General features: G+C 44.0%; 2 protein-coding genes across 2 annotated transcripts in view; one reads left to right on the top strand and one right to left on the bottom strand.

Moving 5' to 3' along the window:
- Positions 1–1166, top strand: part of LOC125949705 (RNA polymerase-associated protein CTR9 homolog) — a 4261-nt gene extending 3095 nt beyond the window's left edge. Inside the window, 2 exon segments of the mRNA XM_049677009.1 lie at positions 1–691; positions 693–1166. The exon segment at positions 1–691 is cut by the window's left edge and continues 1637 nt beyond it. Of these exon segments, the coding sequence (XP_049532966.1) occupies positions 1–691; positions 693–1004 (1003 nt within the window). The 3' untranslated portion in view covers positions 1005–1166.
- Positions 1167–2794: 1628 nt separating this feature from the next.
- The window catches only part of LOC125949735 (gonadotropin-releasing hormone receptor), a 36582-nt gene continuing 17158 nt past the window's right edge, over positions 2795–22218 (bottom strand). The window contains exons 4-7 of the mRNA XM_049677054.1: positions 16473–16656; positions 7323–7531; positions 7051–7181; positions 2795–3789 (exon numbers count right to left, since the gene is read on the bottom strand). Coding sequence (XP_049533011.1) covers positions 3504–3789; positions 7051–7181; positions 7323–7531; positions 16473–16656 — 810 coding nt within the window. The 3' untranslated portion in view covers positions 2795–3503. The remainder of the gene's footprint in view (positions 3790–7050; positions 7182–7322; positions 7532–16472; positions 16657–22218) is intronic.

The following is a 22218-nucleotide window of genomic DNA, read 5'->3' as shown; positions in this document are numbered from 1 at the left end:
TCGCAAGGATTACATTTCCGACTCGGATGCCAGTGGTGGCGAGGGAGGTGCGATGGGAGGAAGCGGTGGAGAGGAACAGAGAGAGCGCAAGCGTAAGGGTGGCGACAAGAAGGGCCGCAAATCGCAGGGTAGCCGTAAGAAGAAGGAGAAGGCTAGTGGACGTGGCAGCGATTCGGATAGTGATGGCGAAGAGGGTGAGGAAGCGTCCAGGAAGCGCAAGAAGAAGACGGGATCGGGCGGAGCTAGTGCGAAGAAGAAGCAAAAGCATGCAGAGGAGGGACTTTCGCAGAAGCAGAAGAGTCGCATCGTCTCGAAGGCCACGGTATCGACGAGCGAGTCCGATAGTGATCATAGCCGGTTGAAGATCGCAAGTGGCGATGAATCCGGTGGCGGTGAATCGGGTGGTGAAGGTGGGCAGGGCCGTAAGCGCAAGCGCCGCATTGCTTCGGATGATGAGGACTCGAGTGGACGCTCGGGTCGATCACGGTCGAGGTCTGGATCGGGTTCGAGATCGCGTTCGCGATCGCGATCGCGATCACGATCCGGAAGTCGTCGCAGTCGCCGGAGCGGTAGTGCTCGGAGTGGATCCGGTAGTCGTAGCCGTAGCCGATCGCGATCCCGATCGGGCAGCGGATCTAGGTCGCGAAGTCGTTCGAAGTCGGGCAGTCGCAGTCGCAGCCGCAGCCGTAGCCGTAGCCGTAGCCGTACCCGTAGCCGTAGCCGTAGCCGTAGCCGTAGCCGTAGCCGTAGCCGAAGCCGCAGTGGAAGTAGGCACAGCGGAAGTCGCAGTCGTAGCGGAAGTCGTCCGGCTCGGGGATCACGCTCACGAAGCCGCTCTCGGTCGAAATCGGGCTCACGGTCACGATCGCGGTCTCGTTCCGGTTCAGGCAGTCGTCAAGCTTCGCCGATATCGCGAAAATCGGTTTCAGGTTCCGAATCGGAGTAAATGCGGTTACTCTGGAGCACCTAGATTGTTGGTGTGTTTCGTTTTAGACATTAGCTAGCAGAGGGTGGGTAGAGTGTTAAGGTTCGGATACTTCCTAGCAGCCCTAGAAGACACTACCGCTTCCCCGTTTTATTTCATTTGTCATATTTCATCTTTCGAAAGGTAACTACAAATAAAGAAGAGTGAAGTCCGAGTCACAAAACCGGTGTTTGTTGTCTACTCTTTTCAATTGGGATCGATACGACAGAAGATTGTTGTAATTTAAAGGTAAAACGTCCTATAAAAATATATATTGTTTACTAATAGCAGGAGGTAGCAGAATAGATGAAGCAATTCATGGAGCGCGACAAGGAAACGATTCTGTTCCGATTGATCAATATCTGCTGGCTGAATAGAAACAACGGCGGAAAAGGAATGTACAATCTGCTTGAGCCAAAAGCAAAAAGTTGGTGTGGAAATTTCGCGGAAATGAAATGAAACAAGTTTTTGTTATGATTTCCCATAACTCGTAAAAAAGAATTTCCAACATTGGCAAGTTTTTTTTAAGTAAACAGTCGGAATCGAGCGAAGCATTTATTACTATAGTGACCTACAAGAGCTCTGATATCCCGCTACCCACCCCTGGATGCTGTACGATTGCGCTAGTGTTCTGGAGGGCCGTAGGTTCTGTGAAAGATTTATTTTTTCAGCTGATGTTGGTTTCCTGTTGTTCTAGTGCTGAGGCAGTCCCGCGCTACGCTATTTTGAATTTAATGAATTTAAAAAAATCCCAGAAAAAAGAGATCAATATAGGAATTTGATTATTGGTTAATGTTTAATGAACGCTATGAGCGGCTGTGTAAAGTCCATGAACCACGAATTTATTTTAATTTATTTGCACGAATTTATTTGCAAAGGTAAGAAAGCCCGGGCCTAAAAACGAAGGAGCCGTGACCTTTTGTTATAAAAACGGTGAAAATAGGCCCAAATAGAGCGCACATTTTCAGTCTCAAAAGGGAAACCGCGATGGCTTGCTGGTGTACGAATATTTATTTGAAACACTTAATTTTAGAGGCTCAAAAGTGTTTTGACAAACCAACGGTACAATTCCGAAGAAAAACTTGATAGGAGCCACCATAAGAGTACAACGTACTGGCTATTCCTGAATAAAAAGAATTGTGACGATGCTGCAACAGACAATAAGTGTTTTCGTTTTAATTCAATGAGCTAAGTGCGTCATTGTCTGAATCATTTACTACGTCATTGGCATCATAGCACTCAATGAAATCGGATGATACTGATTTCAGAAGCATTGTAGAAAGTCAAGTAACAACACTTCACTTTGGCAACAATAAACACTAGAGCCTTTTCTAGATTCTATATTCTATTTTAAAACTCTTGGATATTCTTTTTTCTAGGAATATAATGTACACATGTAAATGGCAAACTCTAATCGACGTAGCTAAAGGGATTCTGGAAGATAATAATCAGCAGCGGCAGCGGAATGGAAAACGGGAATCAAAGTGTGTGCTCGAACTTTTGAACCGTAGGCTTGAATGAACTTACACCATAGGCATCCGGTTGATCCTTTGAGTATTTAGAAGCACAATTTGATATTCCAAGAATTCTCTGAAACAGCAAGTATCATTCGTGCTTTTGGAGATATAGTGCATATCACTTCCGTTTGTGCCATGTTTAAACATACCATTTGTCAGAAGAACACCAAACGTAGAAACTCAAAAATTTTCTTTTCCTTTTTCACTCTTTTGCTGTTTATTTTATTTAAAAAAATATATCTAGAATCATATTTCGATCCTCCCGATTCAACAGTCACTGGTGCTGGTCGACCAGCGAGGACCCCGACCCGTAACGTGCCATGCGCCTCCATCAAGGTCATTGGCATTGCACAACAATATTCCTGTTCACTCGCGGATTCAATATTCAATTAAACTTACAACACACGTTCACTAACGCGCATATCCTGTTCACATATACCCTGCTGAATTTGATAGAACAATATCTCTTACAGATAAGCATCACGATGATAACGATGATGATGGTAATATAAATTATGCCACTCCCTGTCTGTATGTACATACTTCCACCAAACTTTCACTCACAACGCTCAATTTGTGATATTCGGTAACAGTTTGAACAACATTACACATCTCTTTATCGACACACTATATACACTACACCTTCGAGGCGTATCGAGGCATAACTGTAGCAGCAGTTTAACTTAACATAGAGATCCATACATGGGAGCCTTACCATTCGCTAAAGCGCTGTCAACCTATGTACATTTTCCCGTAAAACATATATAACTGCAGTTTATGGTTTAGCTGCCTTCGGCTGTGAACTCATATTAACAATCACTTGCCCTGCCAGGACTGAGCTGTGGACAGCGTATCTCTGGGCCTAGCTTTTTCCGAATCTCAAACACAGCGGAACAACGTACTGAGGTCCCAGTTCGTGAGTGATAATATCATATTATTTTTTTCTGGGTCAAATCCCCATCCCAGGGATTTCCTTATCTCGGTATTAACCCGGCACAACTTTGTCCTCTCTCTGTGACGCTTTAAAGCTTAGTTGGATGGTTGCGATTGAAGAGGCGCGAGAAGGAGAGAAATTTGGTGGTGAAGCTGCGCCGCTGGATCGTCCCATTGCCAGGGCCACTGCCCTTCTGGTGGATCTGGTTAACGTTCTCGTCCAGGCTGCGCAGATCCTTCTCCAGCGACATCAGCGAGATTTCCTCCGGCAGGTTGGAGTGCGAGTTGGAAAATTTGATGTGCGGATTGAGATTCCGCTGGTGGCCATTGTGGTGGTTGAAGGTGGACGACCGTTGAAAGTACACAGAGCCTTCCCTGTTTTGATAAAGGCGAGCACCGCGAATAGAACGAAAGAGGATGAAAACAGACATTTATTAGCAACAGATTGGCTGTAGGGCGTTGGCAATTGGCAATTAGGCGCGACGAGGCGAGATGATGATGATGGCGTATGATAGCATACGAGGCCGGACAAAGCATGGCTTAAGCCGTAAACAGAAAACAAAAACACATCGACAGCAGGCGTAAACAACATGGTGCAAAGCGGCTAACGGACGTGGCGACGAGTAGCAACTGCAGCGTTCAGCACATGCTTTACGATTTGCTTGTTTGGGGTAACGTTTTGCTGGATACGCCAAAATATCAGAATTAATCATTTTCCCTAGCACAACTGGCGTTACAATAGAGCAGCTGGAGAAATGAAATACGTGCCCACGGATGGCAGGCCTGCAGAATCCTGTACAGCAAAAACCAAAACGTTAAACTAACCCAAAAGTCGGTCAGTTGTTCGTGTGTGTGGTGGCAGCTGCTGAGGCCAACATGCCCATGCTGAATATGCTGCATATGCATGAAGTGGTACAACCTAAGCAGCCGTTGCTGTCTAGCGCTATTGGAACCTTCTTACGATTGGGTGACACGGTTTTGTTTGCGGGCGAGGATGGGGTATCACCATAAAGTGTAAGATGCCTCCATGCAAGAAAAAGTTGATATCAAAAAATTCAGAAAATCAAAGAAACTCTCAAAGTGATACCCAAACTTAGTGGTCACACGTGCAGCTTCGCATCAGTGACGGCCCTTTTCTCAATTCTGTCTGTAGCAACCCGTGTCTTAGTACGCAGCAGAACATCAACTTGTTCTACATTGGTTGTAAAGAATCAGCCCTTTCAAAGTAGCAAAGACCGGATACACCGAGTCCCGAAACTCCTTTATGCTAATTACACTCAAGAAGCTCTCAGCATGGCCCCGGTTCGTGCCGTATGTTTCTTTGCGAGGTTACGGTCAGCGCACCAATCGTTGTATGACTAGAGATAACATGGATTTTTCGTAGGTCGAGGACGATAGAGAGAGAATGTTGCCATGGAGAATATTGCCATTTCCTTTTCTTTCACCACAATAGCGATGCCGCAAAAGGTGTTCTGTTTTATGGATAAAGAGTTCGGTAGGTCTGTAAAGCAGATGGCTAACCCTCTTAGCTCTTAGTCATAGGCAAATGATAATGAACCGAAAACCTTTTCCTCTTAGGATGATGTTTGTTTACTAGTCGGCCTAGAAATTTGCGTTAAGGTATTCTTTTTAATTATTATTTTCAAGGTTGATCAAGGTTGAAGACATCAAATGTTAATTTTATTATAAAATGGAGTTTTACGGACATTTACAACAAATGTCCTTCAATTTTCTCTACTTGCGGACACATTTAGTTAAGTTTCAACAATGTTTAAATTAGCTAGGGAATAAAAGAACGCTAGAAGCGCAAAGTCGAGCTACACCATGTAATATTTAACCCGCATTTCATTTTTAAGTGGTGGATCTATTAGGTTTTATTTTAACAAATTTTTAAACCAAAAAAGCTGCAAATGTGAAGCCATGTCGCTGGAACCGGAACGCTCAAAGTTTTATGGCGGTTATATCTAAAACTCTTAGTTTCAAAGTCGATGCCCATAATATCTTTCAAACTATTGCACAGATCATTTTAAATGTGAAACTCTTTATGTGCACTTCATTCATAGGTTAGCCTAGAAAGGATTCATGGTTCACGGATTTTTAAAGCAATTATGAAATTCATTAGGGAATCTCTAACGCTACGAAATGCATTACCGGATCGCTAATTTGCTTCCTAGAAATGGTGGTCATTGCTATATTTTTAAGTTTCTATTTAAATCATTTTGTAACGTTTCCCGAATGTTAATAAGATATTCGTTAATTTTTTCAATTCATTTCAATTCAAAAAGTTCTCATAAATTCCATTTCAATACTGCTCGTTTGTTTTTTCTTGTATTTTGGGTCTTAGCTGCACGGTATCTAAATACTAAACTTATATAGGAAATAGGAAGGTTATAGCAACCAAGTAAATTACCTAGAAGAAATACCTATGAGACACGAGCCATTCTTGGAAAACACCAATCATTCTCAACATCAAAGGTCCAAAAACACCAAACCTCAACAGAAATTGTACCTTTTCAAAGGAAAATATTCGTGTTCGTTCGGATAACTAATCCGCGGACAAGCCGCATCTGACATCTGTAATGTCAGAAGCATGTTCAACACTCTTGGGTGAATACCCGGGAATCCCCGCGAATCCCGCGAATCCCCGCGAATCGTTTATGACGCCTTTCATTACGCTGAAGCTTGCTGTTTCGTTAAGTTGGCTTTCTTGGAGTCTCGCGATGGAATTACCACCAGCAAAAAATGCCTAATTGATTCCATTAGCTAACCCCGGACACCGCCGGTTAACCACAGAATCCCAAAAGTATAATCCCTATACAGAATCCCAAAAGCATAATACACCGGACGAGGGGTAAGGATAAGTTTGGCCGAGAAGATGTTTCCGGATTAACGATCCAATTTATCCGGAGAAAGATGATGGCATTCACGAGTGTCACTACTTAGCGATGCCTTTTGGATATCAGCGAGGGTATAACGGCTCAGCTGGTCAGAAACCCGCCGGACATCGCGATAGTAAGTGGTGTTTGTCTTTTTTTCCTGTTAGCGCAGAAGTCAATTAAGAAGAATTACCACCAGGTTGACGAGCTAATATTAATAACCGTCCAAAAGTAAAGTCAAACTTCTATTAATCAACAAGCGTTCGAACGATTCCTGCCTGCGGCTTCGGCAATTTTCATTAACGAAATCCATTCTCGGGATGCTCATTCATGCTGGTTCAGGGTTGCACTGTGTAGGAAAGTTCGGTTAGGAGTCCTGTCGTATCGGATAGCCTATCAACGATTGATTTTTGCCGTGTCATTAAAGAAGCCCCACGATCTGTTATCTGCGATGGAGGCTAGATGTTGATAAGCTATTTCGTAATTGGAAGCCATTGCAGATGGCTCACCAAGGATACCAAGGTTTACCATGAAGTGTCTGTTCCTTATTGATAGTTCATTTAATCTTGCCAAATTGGTATATCGCATCACTGATTTGTAGCAACAAAGGACTGTAAGAAGTCTAGAGGAAGAAGAATAGCAACAATTCTAATGGCAGAGGTCCACTGATACAGGGCTTTAGCATCTGACTATGTTTTCTAGCTAAGGAGCAAGCACGCGAAACGTAATAAACCACATCAAAAGAGTGTCGTGTATGTACCTTACATGTTGATTGTACTGATTGCGCCGTTGCCGTATCGGGACCAGGTGGAACGCACCGTAGATCAGCGGATTGATCAGACTGTTTGACATACCGAAGAAGAATATGCCCGACTGCAGATCCTCGGCGAACTGCGTCCGAAACCGGCGTGAAGTGAGTCGAAGAAAAAAAAAAAAGAAAGACAGAGCCAGAAACAGACATCAGGCGATCCATTAGCGTATATCCATTATGTAATATCCATTAGCGAGGCGACAAATTCGGCGAATACTTACATGACCGGTTGGGTTAAGGAACATGAATATCAGCATCATGATGTAGTACGGTGTCCAGCACACGATAAACGCCACGACGATAACGACCGAGATTCGGAGAGACTTCATCTTTGCCTTGTGTATCAGTCGCTGCCGGTTCGTATCCGAGCGCCGGTAGTACGTCGTCCGGTCCACGGCCGACGTGTCGATACGGAAGATTTTCTCGCTGCCTGGGTCACGTAACAGGGAATAGATAGAAATAAGAGAACAGGTTGTGAAAGTACGATTAGAAAGCCACGAAACGGAGAATACTGGCCCGCAAGAATGTCCATAAACCATCCTCAACGATGAGTTAAATACGAATACAAAAAAAGGTGAAGTGAGAATGGCATCCATTTTGGATAAATTATTACCCGCACGTTTGGAGGAAGAAGAATGGGATCAATACGTTTCGATGCTTAATGGTGCGGAAGGGCATGCTTGGAAGGCAAAAGTAGAAGCAAAGTACCGCGATACCGGGAAGGTTCTGCTCAGAAAGCACTTTACGGATTGCTACAAAAAGTACAGCTGCTGCGATGCATGCCACATTCTACTTTAAAGCTGTAATACCTCATTCACAGCCGATGGGCGTGCCGTTGTTGACTGTTTTATGAATAATCAAGCGCGTCAATTTAGCGGTGAAGTTTAGAGAACCGATTCTGTACGGTTCTTCGTACTATGGGCTGAAAATGGTATGCTTGCGTCAATGATTCATTTGAAGCAGTTTCATAGAATATGTTAATTACTTTAAAACTTGTACAGGAACAATTCGATTCGATAGAATAGGATTGAATAGTGATATTCAAATCATATTTTTGAAAAATAAAAGATAGTGAAAACTACATTCTGTGTAAAAAATATGTTTAAATCGTTCTAACGATTTTCCATTTTTTCTATATTCCTTAGGATCTTGCTAACCCATTACGAACCCCTTCACTAAATTGCCTTCGAAACGATCCAAAATCATAACCAAACGACCTCCATGCACCCCATAATGGCGGTCTACGTTTATGTATCTCGAAGCAGCTGCTGCTACGATGAACCATAACATTTGAAAAAGAAGCTATTTCTTATGACTACGCAATCTTCAAATAACCTTGTGAGGATCCCCCGAAAGTATCCTATAAAAACCATTAGAAGTCCCACAGTTTCATAGATTAGAAATATTTTCTTTTCTTTAATAAACTATGTATTCCATAGAGTGAATTAATTTTAATTATGATATGTGCGCTATAGGAGGTTCTTAAAACACCTCCGATTATCTATCTTCTATATCGTACACTTTTTAATAGCACCGGTATTATAATACAGCCCTGGAACTGGTCTGGAAGTGAAATTTTGCGGCGAAGCCCCTTCAACGCTCTTCGATTTCTCGGAATTTCCCTAAAACCAAATTAACGCACCATATTGCAATGCACGATTCGACCACAAACCCGAACCAGCAGCGCTCGCTACAGCAGCACCAGCACCAGGAACACGCTCCGCACAAGAAAAGCCAAGAAAATCGTGCCAAAACTACCATCTCCGGCGTCGCATGTTGATGATCCGGCTAGAGCGAAGCAATAGCGAGCGTCTACTGACGGTGCTAAGCGCATTAACTTAACACCTAGGCACTCGGCTTTGATCAACCTGATAAGATGGATACCTTGTCGTAAACCAAAAGTTTACACAACCATAAACTGTGTGCTTAACGTTACGGCTACAGCAATGGCTAGAGCTTCGTTCCAATCACTCGATCACGGCAACAGAGAGTATTGCGTTATCGGTGAACTTCCGTGAAACTTAACGGAATCCACTAAACCATGGTTGAGGAGACAACGTGATGTGTTTCCGCCTCTGTTTTTAGCAAATGCACAATACAATGCGCAATGATGGGGGAATGGCGAAACTTTCTTCAGCCATCGCACGGTGTGTGATAAGACGGTGAGCGCTCGCTCGCTCGAGCAACAAAGCGTGGCCACAAAATATTCATAGAATTGCGCCGTCAAAATACCGCCAGAACGTGATCAACGTTGACGAAGGTAATGGAGTTCGCTCGCTTCGGTGTCCGTACACGAGTGGAAATTTAATTATGTATTGCACGACACAGCGCTAGCGGCTTGTAGCCCGGATCCTGAGGACTACACACAATGCGTCACAGCATACGCCAGCCAGCCGCGAACTAGTGGCCTACCTTGATGGTTACCTTCCCAGTTTATGCAAGAAGATTTGTAACAGAATTTTAAGAATTCGAAACCGACCACCGACCCGACCGGTTTGTTCCAGCGAAATAGCGATGTCCCGTGGCAACGCAGCCAAGAACTCACACATTTGTTTGTGGCAAATGGCAATTATGCTAATTCGAGCGGAAAACGTAAGCCATCTTTGCGCTTCATCACAAACTGGTTGGTACTTTCGAGGGCTGTTATTTTGGGCTCTTTCTTTCCTTCTCTCTTTCCTCAGGTCATTCAGGGTTACGCCTGTTTGGCAACATATTCCCCGTGGCAGCTCGTACGCACATCACGGAGGATCCGCTGACGTGATAATTTATGGATGTAGATCAGTTTCAGTCACGGCACTGATGCTGCACTTGGATAGGGAGGGACCGGGACAGATGGTCGGAATGGTTCGAGGCAGGCCGAGGGTTGGCCGTTTTGTTTGGCGTTGAAGATTGTGATAAATGACCGAACACAACGAGACCGAGTGGGTGACAACTTTTGCTTCCGCAAGCTTCAAGGCAGGAAGGTTAGAGCAAAACGGACTTCGCAAAATGAAGGAAGGAATCAGGTAAAGCACAGCATACTTTTCAATTGTTGGTAACAATCGGCAGTGGCGGAGTGCGAAAATGTGTGTCGCGGAGCCGCTGTGAGAGAGTGTCCACTGCTCTGAAAGCAAACTTGTGTAACCGAATGATCGCTTTGCAGTAAGATTTCCTCAGCTGAGCAGAGCTCATAAATAAAATAATTCCATTTGGCATTCGTTGCATGCCCGATGTAGTGCAATCATCGTGTGATGTCACAATTTTGCAACAAGTTGGCAACATCCAAATTGAAAACTCGGCTAGACTCCGGCTAACAGTAGCAGTTAGTACCATTTCGTAGTTCGGATGCATCCTGCATAGTTCACAGCATTTCTGGATGTTTTGATGAGTTTATGATGAAGTTAGTTTGTTGTACAGAAGGTACACAGTAGTAACCATGGGTTAAACGATTTAGCAATGCAAATTGATACTCCGAGTGTTGAATTGTCGCCCGTTTATTTGACGTTTGGAGATGACGATAAATAATGGCGATACGGAATGAAATTTTGCAAAGATAAAACTGTGTAGCATTCATCGAGAGTGCGAAAACGCTTGCTATTCTCAACATGAACTCATCACCTTTTTTCCAGCTCCGGCACATTAATATTATCGAACCAGTGGCCTCGACAAAGGTTCACTGGCACCAGGTAATACTGGTGGTGAATGATTGGCATTATGCGATGGATATTACGAAACCCATTACGTAACTCGAGGAGGGCTTATTGCCCCGTGAAAACCATTACGTGTTACACCGTACCATGCGCCTCCTTCAGGATGCTGTGGAATATCGTAAATGGAATGACCAATGTTAAATAAAAGGTTTGAAGCAATCGCCAATCCTACCGATAGAGGAAAATCCAAAAAATACGATTTAAATAATAACATGGCATTGTCAGCTTAAAATCAGCGAATCGAATGAATTCGTCATGCGTTATGTAGCGTAAAATTGCATAGGAAGGCCGATGAATGTTTGTCGGGTATATGCACGGGTTGATAATATCGATATTGTATGTTGAAGTTATGTTTATAATAGCTTAGTTATTTATAATTTTCCTAGAAAAATCACATGTTCAATCTAAAAATCGTTTAGCAGCTTCAAGGTTCCTAAAATAGCAATTTATAAAACTACATTAAATTAGTTAAATTTGTGTGCACGCTACAGCGGTCCTTTTGTTTCATAATAAGGCCCCACCAAGAACCACTGAACAGTAAAATGATGATGATCTTATGTAATTTGATGAATGGAATGTGATGAGTACTCAAAAAAGGTACGACACTTACAACTCGTCAGCATGGTTTGAAAGGAATTGCATTCACTTGCAGAAATTTGGTATAATTATTTTTCTCGGGAATACTACACATCCCAAGAACCGAGAAGACATGTCCTTTTTCGTCTGCGCTATATTTGAACACACGATCTTTTATTTCGTCTTATTCTACGAGCGAACGAGCGTTTCCTCCGTTCAAGATCGCCGGTGTCGTATACTTTCCTGACAAGAGCGCTGATAACAGAATGAAATCAATGTTTTTTAGAATTTCACGTTTCCTTCACCAATATTCACCCTGTCGTTTGCGTCCATGCCAGGATGAGAAATGATGGGAGGGCATACCATTTTCTGCGAAAGAATGTACAGAGACACGCTTGCCGATCCCGGCATAACAACATGGAACAGTCGGACGGTTCGCCATACATTCATCGTGGCTTTAAGGGGTTTTTGTGTGTTCTCGGCCCGGCAACAAAGGCCCTTTTTTCTCCCAGGACAATTTAAGAGCCACAACGGAGCATATTTACTGTTGGCGGCTTTAATAGATTTCACGACAAAAAAGGTGTACTCTAGCGGATTTCTTGGCCCTCTTGTTTGTTGAATGTTTCGTTTCGCGGACTGTTCCCTCTGGGCAGCTTATCTCCAAACTGGCAATGGATGCAAATTGTGTGCCTGAGATACTATTAATACAACCAGGGTATACAAATTGAATGCAGTTAGCTATTGTAAAACTCAAAACCAATGAATTCTACTTTTAAAAAGGAACTTTTAGCATTCTTTTCTTTTTTATGATTCGATAGGATTTAACCAAAAACAGAAAGTTTAGATCTTGGACCCATGTTGAATATGGTAAAAATAAACCAGTACATGAGGGCCATCACAAAGCCAGTCACTTTTAATCATTCAATTATTCAGTCATCGGTCAGTCTTTACTGTTGTTGCATGAGTTTGACATTCTATGCGACAGTATTATCTATATATCTATATATACTATATCGTGGGTAAACAAAAGCTATATTGTGTTGCAGTTATATTAAATTGCATTCATCCTTTAATTAAGCTTAACTATAATTAATTAAATTTCATTTTGAATTGGCTTATAAATTCAAAAGTTTCATAAAATTAAAGAAACTAAAAGGATCATACGATAGAAGCTGTAACTACAAAGCATTGCAATTGAGTTGAAGTCATGCTAAGAGCTGAAAGCTGAGTACGTTGTAAAAAAAAACTAAACATACTGCATGAACAATTTGTCACACATGGCAGAGAAACGCTACCTGCGGCAGCAGCGCTATACTGCGTGAGCGTAAAGTTAATTGAAATGGAGGCGCATGGTTATCGGCCTCTTCGCTTGTTGGACATCCTAGTTGCAGCTGCTTCGTCACCACTAGAAAACCGAATCTATTATGGAATGCGCACCACCTCCAGCGGCACAGTCTAATATCACGCACGTGTGACAATCGCTAGGTCCATTATATCCGTTTGATCTCAGCGGTACCGAACAATCCCACTTGGGGATCGAACTCGTGCGTAAAAATCATACATCAGCAAAATGGATGATGTGTATTTAGGGAATAGCTTCCACGAAGGCACTTCGGCACAATCTTTGTGTCGCGGCTTGAACAAAATTCGATGGAAAAGCGCAACATATTTGGGCCATCCGCCATACAGCACCGAGCGGATGGAATGAAAATACAATAATTTTGATATGCCATAAGAAGCGATGCCGCTCATTATATAGTCAGTTGCCATACTCTGTTTCTATGATAGCGCTTCTACCATTTCCAGTGCCATGTTCCAGTGAAATGTATGTATTTGATTTATCTTGAGTAAAAAGATAAATAATAAAGTTTTCCGATTGTTAATACTTTCGCATTCGCACTTTCACGTAATACCTTTAGCATTAGTGCGTGATCAATCGCTGTTCAAGTGTTGCTAATCGTTGAACCGTTTCCCGAAACTGACGAAAGTTTAGATTTGAATCCTTCTTTCGGTACGGCTCGGTAGGCGCACCAGGATTGTTGATGATTTGGCATTAATTTACCGGATAAAGCCTGGGGCCGTACACCACTCCCAGCACCCTTATCGCCGGTTAGTGTCAGCTCCTCGTTTGTGAAAGGCAATCTCGGTTGAAATAAACCATCAAAAAACGCACACCGTAAATGGGCAGCTTTGGCCGTTTGGTGATTGATGATCGACTGTGGGGTCGCGAACGATGTTATCGACGTAAGCCTAACCATTAATTGTATACCATCTTCCGTTTCGTTTTGAAGGATATTTTGCTTTGGTTACGAGCCCAACTAGATCCAAGCTGTAGCGATTGTACGCTGCAAACTGCCCGCATGAATAAATACTGCGAGAGACCCTTTGCTTTGTATAGGTTCATTGCGTTTTTTTGTATTCATTCGCCTTCCCAAAAAGCTGAGGGATTAATTACAAAAAAGGGACACTGTTTGCGAAGCTAGGATACGGCCCATTCTAGGCGATTGAACGAGCATTCCTGGAAAAGCGCCATTTTACCCTGAAGCGTCGTGACCGTGGTCATCGAGGGTGCTGCGACAAACGTGCGAAGCATAAATATCTGAACAATTAACAGCAAACAAACCAACGGTGCCGACGCTATGAACCTTGGGTACGGTGCGTCTCGGTCACTGCAGTTTCAACTACCCTTTTCGGTAGGTCAGAGCGCAAAGCTCATGGGTTGCCCCGGAGCATCTAACGCTCGAGCGAAAATCCTTCGAGAATAGCGAAATGAATGCTGATTGTAAATAACTTTCTGCACTGGTATGTGCTCAGGTCCGACCCCCGGTGGGAGTCTAATTTGCGTCTGTTGCGAGGGAAAATGAACAAAACAAACACCTTTTCGAGTGCAGAAATTGAGTCAAGCAGAAGTCAAGGCACAGTTGGGCGATACGCTTTGTGATTTGTATTTCATTGCTCGGGTGCTTTATTGTTAGCCATTTGAGGGGTTAATGCACTCTCAGCTTTGTGTCTTGCTTTCTACATTTTACTGGAAAATTTGAAATAAATTTAACTCTAACAACCACAAACATTAAGCATGTAAGCAAATTGTAGATATATGTGGAGCATTGACCAAAATGCTATTCACATTCCTCCCTATAAGCTATAGCTTGATATGCCTCCGAAACACGTGCCATCGAATTCGTTCGTTGACAGGCGGTCTTAGCGAACGAAATCCGAAATTCCAACCACAGCTGACGACTCGCCATCGCCCCAAACAAACAGGAACACAAAAAAGGCAACCCCGAAGAGCATATGGAACCAACAACGTCTCGCCAAGGGTGACACTGTCGTGGCGAGGAATCATTTTGTTTCGGTGAAGTTGGGTTTAATTAATGACGATTTCTCATGAGAGTTTGACAGATAACGTGCACAGTAGCGTTAGATAAGAGTTTCAGCAGAGTTCCAGCAGAGTTCCGTAGCATTGGGACGCCTGATGGTAAAGTTTGTTGGTTTCTGGTGCGTCTGGTTTCTACTGTTCGTGACCGACACCACCAACCTCACCGCCGCAGCCACCACCACCACCATCACCTGTAGCGTGCGGTATGCGGTCAGTGCTGAAATCTAACCTGATAATAGCAATGTTCATGCGATGACTATAACTTCGTCAGCGCAACCAACGAAGCTCAACCAGTCGCCAGGCATTGCACAGGATCAGCTGAAGCATAATTAAATAGCAAAAGTGCCAATATAATAAAAAAAACTTGTGGAGCACAATTCGTTGGCCAAATGGGATTCGCCAATCCGCCCCCGGACACGGCTGATGGTACACTAATGATGGTATTTCGCGCGCGCGTTTCACGATATCTTTCTTCGAATCCACCAATGAATGCTATTTCAAGGCGAAATGCCGTTACGCTACAGTGACAGCACGGTGCTATGCTGGTCTTGATCGTGTTGGTGCTGCTGCTAAAGTAATTTTAATTAGTTCCAAATCAATCCCTCACTCCGCAGCAGGTCTGTTTCTCTACCATCCACCATTCGATCCACACACCATGACGGGCGTCACGGGCGAACTGAGAAGAATGCCAGAGACAGAGAGAACGCGTAAGTCGGTAGGCTACAGCGATTGATTTGCTTGAAGTGATTAGATTAAGCATTCTTCCTCTCTCCCACAAAAAGACATTAAACCGATGAGCGAATCCATCAGAAACGATGTGATGTCAATGGTACGGTAGCCGTTCCAGCAAGTACCGTGCCTATAGTCATGCTGGTGTGATGCTCGATGCAGAGAATCGTACTTTCGCTTCCGATGGGAACCGATTTTAAAACCCCCGTCACCTGTTCCGCTATTTTTAGGAGTAGTTAAGCAGCTTCAGCACCTAAGCTACCGGGTCTGGGAGGGTTGGCTGGAGATTCAATTTGGCAAATTAATCGTTGCCCCGGTCATTAATCACCATAATTTAGGGTTGGGGTAGTTGGGCGCAGGTAACCACCTCATTCTCCAGCTCCACAAGCAAACACACTATCGCTCCGCTGTCCATGCGGTCTTGTCGTACAAGAGCGAAATGATCGAGCTAAAAAGGCTGAGACGAGAACGAGAACTTGTCCAGCAAGAAAAGGGGTTTGAGGTTAAAAATGACTATGTCATCAATCGAGCACCCAAAGGGTGAGAGCAAAATGGAGCAGACGGGCGCGTCAGGTGTGAGATTTTAAAGTCATTTCATCACCGTTTTCGTTGGGGCCAGAACATCGCTTGATCATCGTTGCGCATCCTCTCTAGCAGACGATGCTGACGATGACGGGGAGTGGAAATTTGCTTGGGTTCGCTCTAAGCAGCTTCACACGATCTGCTGGCGGAAATCGTGTGAGTGTGTGTGCGTGTAGGGTCGCTGACAGATGCGAAGCAAAATGCTCGGGAATTAATAATCGTTCCCTTGAACCCCATTGGCTCGCGGGAATGTAACTTAACCACTGGCCATTATTCGATCACTACACACTCGAGTGCAGCACACCAGATGGTCCCGAGCTATGAGAACTTTGCAAACGGAAGTCCTCTTACCCTCACCGCTGCGCCGCTTGTCCGCTTGCTCGGGCTGTGATGGTGGGACCTCTGGGCATACTTACTTGAGATCGTCATAAACGTTGATAAATAGGTGCCAATCAGTATCAGCAGCGGTATGATAAACATGAACACTAGCGTGAAGGTGGTGTAGAGCTGCTCCTGCCAGCGGGAGGTGTAGAAACCGTGCGTCACGCACTGATAGAAGTCCTCGAGGAACGGTCCTTTCGCTACCCGAAATATCATCCACTGGAACGAATCGAAACGAAGAGAAGAGGCAAAGGTATTTAAGCAGAGTGTTCCTAAATCAAACGTTCATTCCATTTGCCATCGTTCGTACGAGCTGAGATGAGCTGCTGAAGAAGGAGACAACCGGCCGTACAACGAGAGACCGGACATCCAATCTAATGGAATGTCCTGTGGTGACGACCTTTTGTTGACCTTTTGGGATCGCCCAAAGTTCCACTAAACGGCGTCCAGCACCAGGGAGTTGCCGGTCTGCGTTGGGCACGACAATAGTGTCCCTTTTTGCACTAGGCTAACCAAAATGAGCTCTCGTAGCAGTGCGACAGGTGCCGAGTGCGCCGAAAATTGAGCCTTCGGGGCACACTCCAGCACATTATCATGCCGGGCCGGTGCTCGTAATGTTGATTAATGTTGCCTCTGTGTAAACTTAAATTGATTTAGAACGCCAGCCTAGCAACAGAAAGTGTCCAGCGACCGGACTTTGCGGCCCGAGATGGTATGCGGTATTCAAAGCGAACGCTACATCACCATTAGCAAAAATTCTTTAAACAAACGCCGATTCCGTGGCTGCTGCTAAAGTGCTCCTTCCGCCTTCCGCATACTGTTCCGGTAATAAGCAATTCGCGGAATCATTCGTCCTCGAATACAACCTGTTGCTCTGCTGGGAAGGAAGTGTGTAGAATGGACCAAAATCGTTCCTTCACCAATGGTTCGGACATGGAAGCTTAACGAAGGGCTCGACAATAGGATGGGAAATCAAAGCAGCTTTCTCGAAGCGTCATCAAACCCTGTCCCAATTGCGAAATATTTCGAGTGGTTCTACTGGGAATTGGTTGGAACCCGAAAGTAGAACGAACATCGCTACCAGGGCGGCATAAACCGGTATCATTTTCTTTGTTTTTTCGGTGCTTTTAATTGGATCAAATACGGCTATCCGGAAGCAGTGCAGGTCAAAGATCATGAGGGCCATTTCAGGACGCTGCTCGACGCCGATGCCAACATGCTCAAAGCACCTTCGGAGAAATTTCATCAACAGAGCTTACCAAGGAAGTGGAATCCTTTGCACGAGCTGAAGGCTTAACAGTTCGGGCCAGTGGCTATCATGGGGTTGTTCTTTAAAAAATATACTCAATCGAAACTTTCTTCATTGCCCAACGAGCAGGAAGCGATAAAAGAAGATTTGTACAGCAAGTGCAGCGCGAGCACAACAATGCAAAGTGCTTTTTTTCAAAGAAAACGATAACTGCTCTCAACAAGGAGAAGAGAAAGAGTACGACTATTGGTAACAATGAGGATCTAGTGCTACACAGCTGGTTCCAATTACTAGCAGCCCTAATAATAGCAATCCCTTTGGGAGGGGTCTTGCTCCCGCGATAAGGCCACGAAAACGGCAAACGGCATGATGATGGGCCCATACAGAACTGATGGTGCGAGCGAAGTTGAACAACTTTTTCCGTGGAGAAGCAGAGTAACTTTTCTCCCCAGCGGATGCATGCGAAGGGAAGGCTCGTAATTAAGTGTGAAAATTGTGATACAAAGTTGAGTCTTGAGAAGCGTTGGCCAGAGAGGAATTGTTTGTAGCCTTTCCCGCGTTCTACCTACCCTTGATAAGAAGAGACGGGAGGATTTTAAAGTAAGTTGATTCCATTTCATTCGTTGAAATGGAATCAACGTGTAGCGAAAGCAACCTCTGTAAGTAGGACTCCCAGAATGACGATTCTTTATTATCAATTTGGCACACTCTACCTCCCTTTGGATGATCAGATATCAACATTTTCACACTGGTTTCAATATCCATAATACTTGCTGCCTGCGAATCGTTATATTTTCGGAAGATACCCTTGTAAGAAAATAAAAATGTTCCTCCAGAATGGCCTCACTCGTACCGAAGTTGCTAGGTAACGGATACAACCGAAAAAGGAACCAGGTTTCGCCCACAAATTGAATTGCTTGATTCACTCAGCATGCTGCACAGCGTCCTTTTTCCTGCCGAACTGACCGTTTTAGTCGGAAATTAATTGAATTCACTTCTACAGATTCGGATGATCGGACCATCAAGATGCAACTCCTCAGGGTATCAGGTTCTTTGAGATGAAATCTACAAGTGGAATGATACACTGATAAGAGGGACTCTTTCGTTCACATCCAATCAGCATTTCGCTGCTAGCAACTGGAGCATTACCAGTAGACGACCCATGGCATCATTGGAATCGACATCCTTGAGCCATGATTTTACCTAATACGATCGACCTAATCTATTTCCGATAGTCCTTTCATGTCATTGGGTAGGTGATTTGGATTGAAAATAGTGGAATATTGAAAGTATATAGCCGTGAAAATCCAAAAAGCCCAAATTCCATTCACATCGCATTCGCCCTTAACCTCACCGACCATGAACGGGCGATGGTCGTGCGTCGTGTAGAAGGACCATTCGCCGGGGCTTTGATTTTGTCAACAAGCGTTTTCGATAGCCAGGGATATCTGTGTACCACACCAATTGCTGTCAAGTGGCTGAGTCAACCAACAGGTCCCATCGAGAGTTTGTCGAAGAAACTCTCTGTTGATGTATGTGTGTGTGTGTGAGAGAGAGTGGGTGGGATAGGCGCTGGATATCGCTTTGGATTGAATCTGGCGGGCGTCAGGATTCGTCGTAAGTGGATATCTGTTTTATTAACGAGAGTCAGATATCGTCCTCATACGATGCCGTTCGTTATGACGTTATTGCGTTGTTATTTCACGCCATGCGAGAACCGAAGTCGCGATGCTCCGCTGCGAGATCCGCTGTCAGCCAAGTGATGCCCGAAGCGTAGGCCCGAAGCGTCTACAATGTGTTGTAGAACGCCTGCTCGTGCTGGTGAAGCACCACTTTCTGCTAATCGGCCCAGGGCAATTTCGAGACAGGAAATGCAATCAAACGAACGCCCATCGCCTGTATAACAGCGGAATTCGATTAGCGAGAAATATCAGCTCAAACAGCGTGGCTGTACGTGTTCGTGTGTGATCGTGGGCAGCAACAAGTATTAAACGGTCTAAAGTACAAAATAGACAACATATTTATTAGGAAATGGACTGGTAGAGTATGAGTATGAATTACATAAATCTATTTTCATCGCACGGAAATTGCTGTTTACGAGCACCGGTTCTGTGCTGGCTCTAAGTGTTTGAGGAGATGGATGCAATCCCGTCTGTGTGTGGCACTTTCAAGAAAACTGTTAGCGCGATGGATTATGTTTGCCTAAAGGTAATCATTTTCTATGCTTCCAAACAAGTTTGCCTTCTCTTGTGTGGCTCAATACATACAGTAGCTACAGCTTTACGAAGAAGAATTTGCTTTCTACTAGATATTTTGAGTAAGTCTATTAGAAAGGTTGATTATTTTTATGTTCAATACTACATACATTTAAAAGATCGTTAAAAACAACACTAAAAAATTAAATTAACAAGGCTAAGGCGTTTGTATGCAAAAGATCTACTGCAAGGGTAGATAGATAATACCTAATAACTATTTAAAGGCCCCAGCGTAAGTCTTCTAGCTTTATGATTGTAAGTTGCAATGCACAACACACACTGTTATCGCTTTTCTCTAGCCCAGGGTGTGTTTGAGCAATAAAATGTTATACAAACTGCGCCATTCAAATCCAGCATAGCCGCACGAAACGTCCTGGCAAGCTGAGGCAACGCAGTGATCCCTGGGTATATTGATTTTATAATTTTATCCACAACATAACATCGGCACCCACCATGGTGAATGAAATCCGTTTTCCGAGTAGCACATTAAGAATGTTGCTGCTGAAATCGAGAAAAGCCATAGGACATCGAGTCAAAGGTCTTCCGATCGGAAAGGTCAAGTTTCCGTAGAAGGTTGACTGTTGGTGATCTCATGAGTCATAGGGTTAGTGACTGGAGTACAGGGCAAGGATCGCCCGTCTTACATTATTGCAGTATGTGGTACGCAAATGTACGAATCAAATGAAGAGCGAGTGCGCGAGGAGAACTTGCATTCATAGCATTGAGATGTGTGAGGACGGAAATTAGTAAACATTGTGCACTGCACGTTCCGTAAGTACTGGTAGAACAAAGTGTACTGTGCTGCTGTAGCCGGTTGATGAGGCGATTGAAATGCAATCATTCTCGTGAATAACTCAATCGTTACTTAGGCCACTGTTCTGTAACTGTAATTCAACAAACGGTCTGTCGAAAGCGAACATGCACCACGGCGTGGAGCACCGGAAGGAAGTCAGCAACGTATCGTCCGTGTTCTCGCATCTATCGTGCTCTGTTAGTCGGCAACTGCGAGCTTGTTAGTTATGCTGCTGTGTAAATTAACGTTCCTAGGAACTGAAGCTTCGCGGCTAGTTGCTAGTCGAAGAACACTGTTTGATCGAGACGCATGTTAGAATGGTGGGTCCGAGATGTGAGGGCACGCACTCGGTGTATTACCAAGCCATCCCAGGCCGTTCAAAATGTGGTAATTGTAATTGGTTAGATAATTTCACTATTGTGCATCCAGTCACGCGCGTCTCATTCCCGCGGATAGCTCATACCTCCTCTCCACAGACTGAAAGAGTCTCATATTGGTAGAAGTGGGTGTTAGTTCCAGGAGAGCACCGCACGCTTTATCGTAATGGGGATCTAGAATCTCCGGTGATGTGTTGGGGGATGCGTGCAACAATACTGAGCTAGAATAGCTACCGAATAACCTGTGATTGGGTTGAAGTTATGCCTTGCATTCTCAGTTCAGTCGCATGTAGTTCGCAGTTCAGTCGCGTGTAACGAAATAATGGATTGATATTTCGACCGGACGGAGGTGAGTTCAACATTCTGAAAGCATGACTTGCGATATCATTCTGCTCGGTTGTTCCACTAATTATCTTTGCAACATTCCGCAGCATGTAACTAACCAATTGTAAATTTCGTTACTTCATTTGCACTCGTTAGCGCCACTCGTTAGTGTGTCAGTGAAATTCGAGATTCCCATCGAGATGATGATTTACATGAGATAACCCGAATGAAAATGTGTAAGAAGGGAAGCTCTGAACAGACGAAAGATTTTTGACCAAATCGCTGTATCGCTTAGTGCTAGGAAATAAAGAGTTAGAGAATGGTAGAAATTTAAGTTTCGCAGACTTTCATGAGTGTATCGCTTAAGTGAAGTAGTTGTCCATCAACAAGGCTATATTTGATCGATTCTGATACGATTCTGATAGCTCAAAATATTTAGAAAATATGCTGGAACAGGCCCATAGTTCTCGGAAAAGAGGGCAATGATTGCATTTAAAGATGCATCGTTTCGAAATTCGATAAATCCTTCATTGTTGCATTGCAACTGGATGCCAGCTGTACTTTAATCTGAACGATTGACTACAGATTAAAACGCCTATTGCATTCCTGCCGACAAGTACAAGTACTTAGGTAGGGTCTGTTTGAAGAATTGTTTGGCGTAATGTTCATGTCGGTTCATGCGGTTCTATTTGCAAAATCGTCCGAAGAGATAACAACGATGCAGATGAAGTGAGAAACCGTAACCCATCACTAGCACACCTTGCATGGAAGCTTTGAACAGCG

This window comes from Anopheles darlingi, chromosome 2, assembly GCF_943734745.1.
Source record: "Anopheles darlingi chromosome 2, idAnoDarlMG_H_01, whole genome shotgun sequence".
Taxonomy (NCBI): Eukaryota; Metazoa; Arthropoda; class Insecta; order Diptera; family Culicidae; genus Anopheles; species Anopheles darlingi.
This window is presented reverse-complemented; position numbering and strand designations above follow the sequence as displayed.